A 12,002-nucleotide genomic window follows, 5' to 3' on the forward strand; every position below is an offset into this window, starting at 1 on the left:
TTGGAGGCCTACTCGAGTTAGACGTGAATGGTGTGATAAAGTAGCTAACGTCGAAGTCACACCTCGTGGTCAGCACCTTACGTGGACTACCCCATTGACGTATCAAGGTACCATAGATACTTTGAAGACTGTACAACACAGAGGACGTTATTACAGAAATATATTAGTTAAGGTAGATACAGGCGAAAGTAAGACCACTGCCGCATGGGCCAGTCCATGGCATATGATTAACTAATGCGCGTTGCTTGTACATGACCTTGGCAGGGAGCGATGATCTGTTCGACATTCAGTGATCCAACTGCCGGATGATTTGGCTAGGGCTCAGTGACATTTCACTGGCCCTACAATACTCCCCCACCAGATTCAATGGCCGTTTGAATCGGTACCAAACATGTTGGGAGCAGTCGCGCGCCAGAGAGTGCCAAACGAATATTATAAATCCTCCAGGTATTGCTTATCTGTAAAAGAAATGGAAAGGAGGCGGCAGAAACTGGTCGGGAAACAGCGAGTCATAATATGTTAGTAGGACGTTGGTTAAACGTAAAGCGATTAACCATAGAAATAATGAAAAGAACAAAGCGTTTAATTGTTCTATCAAGTCGCGCTGAAATATATAGCTTTGACAAGCAATTCAGTTCCTCCGATGACAAACGTTAAGTCCGTCGCAAGAGTAATGATGCTATAGCGATAGTAGGATAAGTGTATTATCAATCGATGTCCTTGTTTGTACTGTCATTAGTTTAAAGTTGTAAGTCGGACAGTGTCGTTGACAGCTATTAATTAGTGTCAAATTCTAGTTATATCTATATCTAACAGACTAACCGTAAGTACAGAAGTATAACCGTGAAGAGTGGTCGTGATTTCATTGTGCGAATCTATTGACCAACTTGTAGTCACAGTTTGAAAAGTCGATGACTGCTGCTACAGTTAGTAAGGGTTGAAGGCTACAAATCGACAGCAAAGGTGGCACGGTGAAGTCTCTAAAAGATGATAAACGGTGAGTGCTGCGTGTTTGTTCGGTTAGTAAACAGAAAAATATCGAAAAGAACATAAGAAAACAAAAGTGTCACTCTGGACTCATGTCAATGATACCCTTGAAAAACGCTGTCAGTGTTGGGATAGAGGCGACAATATCGTTTTCAGTTTGCAGGAGATTCGCTCGACTGCATAAACTGATGATTCGCGCGAATGATAATGTCGCCAGACCACCAATTGAACTGGACAGGTTGTAAATCGTCGAGTAGTTGAACAACCGATTGATGTACCGAAATCATCGGTTAGATAACAGCCACGAGGAAACAATACTTCATAAAATAAAGTACGACGTCGAAGTAGAATAACTACAATAGTTCTGATGTATTATAAAGTCAAGTTTAAATAACATCGTTCTTACGTATACTAACAATTGCACTGAACGGTCGTTTAGGTATTATTAGCGTAACAGTTGGATGTGTGAATAAAAACATATACGAAAACTATGGTTGGGTTCGTGGAGAATTTTCGAGGACGTTTAGATATTTTCCAAACCCGTATTGTATACAAATATACCGAAAATGGAATTGGAATGACTGTCGTGTAATATGAAAATCGAGCCATGATTTACCGTGTGAAATAATGGCAAATACAAGGGGTATAGTAAACATTAATTAAAATGGTAACCACCAATGTAACTAAGGTTTAGAGGATCCAGGTAACGTGGCCATTTCGTAAAAGGCTGATACAAAGAGCTTATTACCTAGCGTTAAGTGACATATTAAGTACGATAACGTGTGCACTTGGGACACGGACTAAGCGTGCTCGTGTACATGCAATATGTTTTACCACAGTATGTCGACTAACGAGTCATAAATGTACATGATTTCGACTAAAACTTGACGGCAGTGACAGAATATATGACTAGTTTACGTGAAAGAAACTACGAAATGTTATCACGCATCATAAATATAGTACGAAATAATCTAATGAAATTATGAAACTCGCCTGGGTTACTCTTGCCTTTAAGTAATGAAGTAGGCAATAGTTTGAATCTGGATTATGTACGAGGTACTGTTGATTAAATTTTTCGATTAACACAGCGTTGTAGACTGACGAACAGTCTAAACGAGATCTAAGATCGCAGGAAATTTATAGTTCAAACTCACCGTGAATTTCTAGCATTCGTATCCTCTGTTTGGCCATGGAACTCAGCAATTGGAAATTAGGCAGGCAGTGGTAAAAAAAGCAGAACATTCTAGTGGATAGTGGTTAAGCAGAAAGATGAATTTATAGTCGATAGTTAATCTTGTCTTATTTATACCGGTGGATAAGGTACAAAGAGATATGCGTTCGTGTTGCCTTGTGGCTATACTCACGAGTGGTTGATATTTTAAAAGACATATTACACAGGAGCATTTACATGCTGCTAATGCTTGTTAAAGAACCATGATAGCCGATTGTAATCGTAGTTGATTGGTTAGTTCTGTCGATTGAACTAAGTATCTAAGTTTAAATACTAATCAACATTGACATGAAGCAACGAAAGTTCACAGTAACAGATTAACATAGGCGATGATAAAAATGAAAAAGAATAAGTATAGAATGCAAAACTAAAGATCATAGTGATAGACTGCGTTATTCGAAGTCTTGCTCACCAGTGTAAATCACCAGCGTAGATGATCTATGTCGAAATGATTGGAGGCCTACTCGAGTTAGACGTGAATGGTGTGATAAAGTAGCTAACGTCGAAGTCACACCTCGTGGTCAGCACCTTACGTGGACTACCCCATTGACGTATCAAGGTACCATAGATACTTTGAAGACTGTACAACACAGAGGACGTTATTACAGAAATATATTAGTTAAGGTAGATACAGGCGAAAGTAAGACCACTGCCGCATGGGCCAGTCCATGGCATATGATTAACTAATGCGCGTTGCTTGTACATGACCTTGGCAGGGAGCGATGATCTGTTCGACATTCAGTGATCCAACTGCCGGATGATTTGGCTAGGGCTCAGTGACATTTCACTGGCCCTACAAGTGGAGTGTCTTCCGTAACCTCCTTAAAATGAGCGCTTGATAAGCCTGAACCTTTCCCCCTTATCATGCAGCAGAGCGCGAGGTGACGTTAAGTTGACAGTCCGCATCTTTGATAGCGACTTGGATGTTGATGTGCTCTCTCTAGAACTAACTATTATCAAGTAAACAGAGTGCGGAATCCGTTTTATGCATCACGTGGTCAGTGGCTGGAAATCCCTACCCGAACAAGTGGTATCAGCCCCATCAGTGAACACTTTCAAGGAGGAGCTGGATCTTTACTGAAAAACAAGCTTCAGGGGTTAACACAGATTACCCGACTTAGTGTCCTTATTATTGAAGACTGAAGATTAAAGCAGTTGACAAAACCCAATACAACATATGTTTAAACTAGTACGTACCCCTTCATGTAAGTAAACTAAGGGAACTAAAATGATAACCTGACTTTCGAAGTCCTAAAAGAAGCATGTAAAATTCTAACTGTTGCTGAGGTATTTGTTTGCATAATTTTATTCTAGTTGGCGCTGCCGTTTCAGGTGGCGGTATATTCGTTGAACATTGCCATAATGAGTTTTCTTAGGTCGTTATGTAATGTGTCAAAGTTTCTGAGGCCTGCTTCAAATTTATCACAGTTTTGTTCATCTACGCTTATTAGCCAAAGTATGCTGCATATTTCTTAATTTTTGTTTCCTTTAAAGAGCGTGGATATGCCGTAGAGGCCAAACCAGCAGCAACCACTGCAGCGTCAACTGGACGTGTTGTTGCAGTTATTGGGGCAGTTGTGGATGTACAGTTCGATGAAAATCTGCCACCTATTTTGAATGCCTTGGAAGTCAAAGGCCGTACTCCTCGCCTTATACTTGAGATCGCACAACATCTTGGTGAGAACACTGTGCGCACAATTGCTATGGATGGTACCGAAGGTCTAGTTCGCGGTCAGCAGTGTGTTGATACTGGCGGTCCTATTCGTATTCCTGTTGGTCCTGAGACCCTTGGTCGTATCATGAACGTTATTGGGGAACCAATCGATGAGAGAGGGCCCATCAAAACGAAAATGATGTCGGGTATTCACCAGGATGCTCCGGACTTCATTGAAATGAGTACTGAGCAAGAAATTCTGGAGACAGGCATCAAAGTTGTAGACCTGTTAGCTCCTTACGTGAAAGGAGGAAAAATCGGTTTGTTCGATAAGTAGCCCTTCAAACCTAATGTAGGTCTTTTCGGTGGTGCTGGGGTTGGTAAAACTGTACTAATTATGGAGCTTATCAATAATATTGCCAGAGCTCACGGAGGTTACTCTGTGTTTGCTGGTGTTGGTGAGCGTACTCGAGAAGGCAATGATTTGTATCACGAAATGATAACAACTGGTGTGATTGACCTTAAAGGAAACAACTCTAAGGTTAGTTCTTTTTTAAATAATATTATCATGTCCTCAGGTGTCTCTGGTGTACGGGCAAATGAATGAACCACCAGGAGCGCGTGCTCGTGTCGCTCTAACGGGTCTAACAGTTGCAGAATACTTCCGTGACCAAGAGGGACAAGATGTGTTGCTTTTTGTCGATAATATTTTCAGATTTACTCAAGCAGGATCTGAGGTGTCTGCGCTGTTAGGTCGTATTCCTAGTGCTGTAGGTTATCAGCCTACACTCGCCACTGACATGGGTAGTATGCAAGAACGTATCACTTCAACGAGAAAAGGATCTATCACGTCTGTGCAGGCTATTTATGTCCCTGCCGATGACCTGACTGATCCCGCCCCTGCTACCACATTCGCTCACTTAGATGCCACCACTGTCCTAAGTCGTGCAATTGCTGAATTAGGTATTTACCCTGCCGTCGATCCTCTTGATTCTAACAGCCGTATTCTGGATCCTAACATTGTTGGTGAGGAACATTACTCTGTTGCTCGTGGTGTACAAAAGATCCTTCAGGTTTGTATTATGTGTCATATCTATATGTTGTTTAGGAAAATCGCTCTCTGCAAGATATCATCGCTATTTTAGGTATGGATGAACTGTCAGAAGAAGATAGGTTGACAGTTTCCCGTGCCAGAAAAATTCAGAGGTTTTTGAGTCAACCCTTCCAAGTAGCAGAAGTGTTTATCGGTCGCGAAGGCAAATTAGTGTCTCTAAAAGATTCTATTAAAGGTTTCAAGATGATTATCAACGGTATGGTCGTTTTGGTATTATCTAATCTATTTTTCTAGGTGAATTAGATCATATACCTGAGGCTGCATTTTTCATGGTTGGAGGAATTGAAGATGTGTTGGAGAGAGCAGAACAATTGGCAAAAGAAAGCGCATAAATGCCGTTTATCAGACAATATACTGAGTAGTTAGCTGTAAATCCAATGAGCAAATTTTCATTTAAAAAAATGACTTGAACTTGATAATAGGATTTTGTTACTTATTTTCAAGTCGTTTTTTAATACCTTAGCCAGAAATACAGGGTAGTTATCATATGATATTATCTTACTGTCACATAACATTAATCTCGGTCTAATAAAAGTCAGAAGTTTGTACTGATGCTTACAAAGATTATAACAGCTTCATGATCAAATTACTCGAGATAAGATGATGTTTCGAATTTCTCTGAGTTGCAGCTCTTTCATGATATCCTGGATGTTGAGGGAATGTAGTCAACATTTGCACGCCTTTTACCTGGCAGAGATCAAATTGTTGCAGCAAAATATCTACCATTACTTGAGGGGATCCCCGAGGTTTTGTCAAGTCTAGGTCGGAACAGTTCACGAATTCAATTACTAAGAATGGTCAGCGACAGTGATTAGTTGTCGGAAAAGCATCAAATAAAGACAGCTAGATATGTTTAGCGTCAGTATACTCTTTTATATGGCGCCTTCTATTTTCTCGTTCGTCTTACATTGTATATCCTGTTAGCGATTAAAGTTTAAGTTAAAATGTGCTTTAGAGCGGAACGTTTGTGCTTTACTGACAAACTCGTGCTACGTATCGTCAGAAATTTTGACGCAAAGTCTGCCTGGTCGTTTGTTGCCTTTCTGTTGTGTGGTGCTGAGACAGTCCCCCATCCTATGCAGAAGGCTGTATCAGTCAGTCAGTAACAACGTAGAACTTCGTACATACGTACATCAGTTCGAGTTGCCACACCACATTAGCATAGAGATGCAGTGGTCGAATCAAATCCCGTAGTGGTAGAGGTAATAAGAGTATAAGCAGTAATCTGGAAGATTAGTGTTTGGAGATGTTATTTAAAGAGTATAATACAGTGAAATAAATTTGGAAAGAGAAAAAAGAGACAAGGAGGAATAAGGAGATTAGAATTTGGGAGAACACAAAGAGTGGATGCATCTGCGCCATTGCAAACGATTTTGAGCCATGTCATTCAGGGTCTCTAACCATCGGTTGCTATCGTCTCGCGGATCCCAATCAGGTAGTCTACACCTACCGACATGACTCAGACCACTTGTCAGTGAATTCATGGACTTGTGCCATGTTTTGGTCTGGCCGCCCCTAGCTTTCTGTATAGGTGCAGACAACTTGGTTTGATTAAACTAAAATGACATTGCTGTAGTAAAATGTCCACTTAACCTAATTATCTCTCTTCGCGAAATGTAAGCTTTTACTTGGGTGTAAAAACTATAACCAGATTTCACAAGTCAGGGCTTCATATTGTTGTAAGCAGTAAAATCCTAGTAAATTCTGTTTATGTCGTGTCTTTTTAGGCTTGTCATCCATACCTTAGATATCCCATTGGTTTTTAAAAGTTCCATCAAGTGGCTAGAAAGTCATATCTCTTGCAGTCAAGTAGTCACTACAGTTACATAGCTTGAAGATCAACTTGGGTATCCTATAGAAACCAATTCACGTAATATCATTGGTTGTGGTCTGTAATATCTCGTGTATGTTTAGGGTTTGTCGATGGTGAATAATAGTCAAGTACACATCTACATATTTTGATAAGCATATTATTGCACGGAAGCCTTGAACATGCAATGGCGTTTGTGAATAGCTGATTAGATCAGTGGTGTTTCCTATGAATGTCTTAACATTAATAAGTGGCGTAAGATCAGGATTCATGATTTAGTACCCAGAGGCTACTTTTCTAAACTATTGAGTTGTAGTTCTACTCCACATCTGTTAGTATTTCAAAGGTCAAGGGAGTTGGTAGCCTCAGTTCGTCGTTGTCTTCAATAGGTTACCTTGACCAGAGTTTAGAATGATATTGTGCTTTAAGTAGTTGCCGAACAACTTATTTAGTAAATGTTAAGATGTATGGTAAAGTAACTTTGTATCTAAGACATGTAAATCAGTTACTAAATTTTCGCATCTCGATTGCTCTTTTCTGGGTTTGTACGTAAAAAGATACAGATACAGATTGACGAAAAAAGGCGTGATACAGTAATTCAAACGCAGTTCATATTTAGGGCATGAGTGTTTTTTAACATTAGGAAGCATAACTACATACCGTTTTTCAACTTATTGGTTCATGGAACTCTTATTGAATACAGACTTATGTGCTCATCATTAAGCCATATTTTTTGTGACGGCCAGTACTGATATTTGGATGTCCGGACCGACGTAGGTGGATTGGGGTTAGGACCTGTGGTCTGACGACTGTAAGTTGAGTGTTCTACCCACTAAGACATTGACTAGTTAGATATCTGATTCTAACTTCCACATGAATATAGTCTTATTTAAAGAGGTATAATATGGGCGCTATTAAAGTCTTGGTTCATAATCATACATAATTTTCATTCAATAAGGTGAAACCGAACTATGAAAAGTTTTGCGGTCGTAGCATTTCAGTTCATCTGTGAAGGGACGAACGTGTGTGTAAAATGTGCTTGTTATCCGAATTAAAAGCTAAAAACTAATATGAGTAGTCACAAAAAGCAAGCTGTTTGATATTTAACGACACGATAGCCGAAGTAACCAGTGTTTCAAACTATTGACTTAATTAACTCCAAGGATATTTGTCCTGTATCTGCCTTCATGCTAATAAGCTTCCAAACGGTCTTTTTTGTAATTACATGGTAACTGTGAGATTATTATTCTTTCCTCAACCACATCTCACCAGTGTTCAATCGGTAACTAAGTCTCAACGCCACCTAATCCTTCCACTTTCTCACAATATTTAACTTACATGTGGATTTGGAATTATCTGTTTTGATTCATCACTTGCCAAATTACAATTATATTTCTGTCTTAAATTAGTATATTCATTTGACTAGATAAATATCGTTTAGATAGTGTCCATCATTATTTAGTTACATAGGCAGTTGGTGTGGAGATATATTTATTGTTTCAGTTATTCTCAACTACGTTATCAGGTGTTTACAAACAATCTTGCTTCGATGGTCAGTTGAGTCGAGTTATGTTAATAACTTGCGACTGCATTTGATTGAAACGGTAATTACACCATTAAAAAGTTATCAGAGTTAAAAAGTTTGGAATGTTGGATTTTTACTCATTAAGTGGGTGAAACCGTGCTCACCATAACTGGAGATTCTGAGTTTTGAATAGAGTGATCTCCCAATTGACGTCGTTTCATAATTGGGGTTATCTTCAAACCGATGCAATTATCTGATTATTTCTATAGCTAGTAGGGACGACCAAATGCATGTTAGCACAAAATTACAGAATCTCTTGGTAAAATGTGAGAATTATACATTGAATACTTCATTTGCCGAATTCCATCATTTGTCCTTCACATTTCGTATGATTCTTCCAAGTCACAATTTCTTTCTATTTCCATTTCTATTTTCTCTTCAACTTGATCTTAGCCTTCTGCTGCCAGGGTTTCCACTTCCGATTGGTGTTACATACTACTTATATCTGTCGACATACATAGCACTGACTGTATACTGCATATCTGATATGGTCCTCTCAGCTTTGTAAATTTCATTTTCCACTTCTGCAAGATGGTTAGGTTATTATGATACAGGTATTATAAACGACATATAGCAGTGTTGTTTTATCTTAACAAATACCATCTTTATCCACTCTACATAGTTTTACACTGAAATATAACTTATTTCAAACCTTCGATTTTTATTTTTGAGCGTATACGAAAATTAACCCTGCTATGGATTAATTAATGCTACTAACTTCAGAATTTCAAGCGTACTATTTTGGAGAAGTCAACCGAGATGTATACGAGATTTTGATCATTATAACAACTGCGCATGGTTTGACACTATTCGTTTTTTATGCTAGAATCTGAGCTCAGTGCATTTCCATTGCAGTTCAAGTAGACTAATACTATCTGTAGACGAACACATCCACGATAGGTCAGTAGAAAGAAACTTGAAAATTTAGAAATAATATCTATTATCACTTGGTTTGATGGTGAAGTAATCTCGATCAGACTCCGAATTTGAAGTACACCAGTAGGCTGCCGTTACCAACAGATCTGTATATTTCGCCAACTAAGCTTGTATAGCGTTGCTACGATTTCGGCTCGAAGTAGTATGATCGTGTGTTTTTGTTGAAACTATATTCTGTTGACTAGATAACCAGGTTTTTACGATTTCAGACAAACTCTTGTGCAGGATGAATACCACATAAGATCAGTGGGGAATGAAATTTGGCGGACTAAACCTCCGATTTCACGATAGGCTGAAACTGCACAAAACAAGGTCGAGCTACGGTAGGTTGCTTCACTTCCTAGATACAGGACATACCACTTGTCAAAAGAAACCTGAAGAGCATTGGAACGATTGATTCATCTGATCACTGTTAAGTTTCCCGTACAATTCTTGCGGAAGAATAAAGATACTCTGACTTACAACGGCCAACTGATGCTATCTTTCGACGTTACAGTTCTCTAGTCGCAAACACCTCCTGTGTGCAGATTGTATAACTTTAATTATTATTTCAATTTTACTATAAACTATAAATACCTAACAGTCTTGTAACATAAATGTCACTCTTTGCAATAACACTCATTTCAGTTGTCTTCTGTCTTCTCATTTGCGACTTGAGAGTGTTTTAGCATTGAGTGCTCAAGTTATACGCCGAATAGTAAGAATCTAAGCTCTAGATATAACAAATGGCAATGGGGATGGGATTCGGACCCATGTGGGGAAACCCTAATAATCATTATAAGATATATGATTTTACTTTTTTTTAACCTGTCATATCAACTAGGAACTTTGCAAACTGAACAAATTCAATACTTGATCCGAAAGTACACTATTATAATGTTTAAAACAATATTGGATTTGTTATAACTTGTCGGTTTATGCCCCTATCAAAGTTTAACGTAATGATATCGCCAATTAGAGAACAGTGAGTTATCGACCGGATCAGTGACACGTAAACTCGTACGAGCAGTCTAAAGTCGCTATCGGTCTTTCTTCCTGTCTAGCCCTGCCCGTTGAGTCCAAACACCAATCTCAGCCTCTGCGATACGAATCATGTATTTTAAACATACTGAGTTTATATACAAGCCTAACAGACCACATTGTACCATAAAATGTGAAACAACATTGTACAGGATTTAGCCAAAAGTTTCTGTGAATATGGGAGATAGTAAGTGATAGACAGGGCATAACTCAACAACGGTAAATCGTACAATAATAGTCTTTGGGTCAAAATAAAGCTTATAATAAGAAGAACATGAATAAGCAAAGATGGTTAATGGCTAGTAGTGTAATCCAGTTTGACGCGCCCTTCGTCCTATTTTGGACTCGTCAACTGGATGTACCTGCATCTCAGAGTTTATGTTCACTCTGAGATTCATACCCAGTACCGTTCACTTCAAACGCCATCTCGTTATCCACTTAGTTACTGAGTCCTGTCAGCCATTTGCTTGTGCAATTGGGTGAAGTTGGTATTGTTATAATGCTTGTAAATTAAGGCAATATCGATACAATACGCATAGTATGCACATATATCAATAAGAGACTGATCAATTGCAGTCTTAAACATCAATAGGAATATTCAAGTAAAATAATACCAAGTGAATGTATATCAATAGTTTATTTACTTAATAATTATAAAATAAAAGACTATATGTATAGTATTAGTCCAGGAACAGTTATCACTGATTATTCTCGTCAGGATAATAACAGAATTACGATTGAATAAGTCTTCATAAATCTTATTCTATATTATATTTCAATGACTTAGGTAGGGATGGCAAATCAATTGATGAAGTGGTGAAACTTCACCAGTTGAGATGGGTGGGACACGTGTTACGTATGCCCAACGACCGACTGCCTCGATGTGCGATGCTCAGTGGTATAGGAGTAGGTTGGAAGAAAGCTAGGAGAGGCCGGGCCGAAACATGGCACAAATCCATGAAGTCACTGACAAGTGGTCTGAGTCATGTCGGTAGGTGTAGACTACCTGGTTGGGGATCGCGAGACGATAGCAACCGATGGTTAGAGACCCTGAATGACATGGCTCAAAATCGTTTGCAATGGCGCAGGTGCATACACTCTTTGTGTTCACCCAAATTTTAATCTCCTTATTCCTCCTTGTCTCTTTTTTTCTCTTTCCAAATTTATTTCACTGTATTATACTTTTTAAGTAACATCTTATTACCTCTACCACTACGGGATTTGAATCGACAACTGCATTTCTGTGCTAATGTGGTGTGACAACTCGAACTGATGTACGTATGTACGAAGTTCTACGTTGTTACTGACTGACTGAATTAGCAACTAGTAAGATAATTAAACTATTTTATTATACTACTTGAATGATATTTAGTATGCTTCAACTAATTTAATGCCAAACAACAAACTTCAGATAACGAAATTGAACAATGAATAGTTGAATTATGAAAAAAAAAAAATCTTCAATATTGACAAGAGTGATCATATGAGAATACCTAATAGGCTGGATTTAAGGTACACTGGTACACACACACATAAACACGCATAGACACACATACAGACACACGTACTGTGTTGTATAGAGAAGTGAAATAAATGATACCAAAAAATTAGCAAGCGTAACTAAATACTAATTTGTTTCACTTGAAAGAACTTTTTGTTTTTTCA

General features: G+C 38.5%; 1 protein-coding gene across 2 annotated transcripts; it reads left to right on the plus strand.

Annotated features, from left to right (window-relative positions):
- The first annotated feature begins 3,525 nt into the window (after positions 1-3,525).
- Positions 3,526-5,401, plus strand: ATP2 (atp2, beta subunit of the F1 sector of mitochondrial F1F0 ATP synthase). Of its 2 annotated transcripts, XM_051215447.1 has the most exons (5): positions 3,556-3,674; positions 3,713-4,413; positions 4,451-4,945; positions 4,981-5,182; positions 5,221-5,401. In XM_051215447.1, the coding sequence occupies exons 2-5, from the start codon at positions 4,270-4,272 to the stop codon at positions 5,316-5,318; spliced, it is 939 nt and encodes a 312-aa protein (XP_051065951.1). In that variant the 5' UTR covers positions 3,556-3,674; positions 3,713-4,269; the 3' UTR covers positions 5,319-5,401. The 2 variants fall into 2 exon arrangements, with proteins under 2 accessions (XP_051065950.1, XP_051065951.1); XM_051215446.1 differs by lacking the exons at positions 4,451-4,945; positions 4,981-5,182 and having other exon boundaries at positions 3,526-3,674; positions 3,713-4,192; positions 4,229-4,413.
- The last annotated feature ends 6,601 nt before the right edge of the window (positions 5,402-12,002 follow it).

This window comes from Schistosoma haematobium, chromosome 4, assembly GCF_000699445.3.
Source record: "Schistosoma haematobium chromosome 4, whole genome shotgun sequence".
NCBI lineage: Eukaryota > Metazoa > Platyhelminthes > Trematoda > Strigeidida > Schistosomatidae > Schistosoma > Schistosoma haematobium.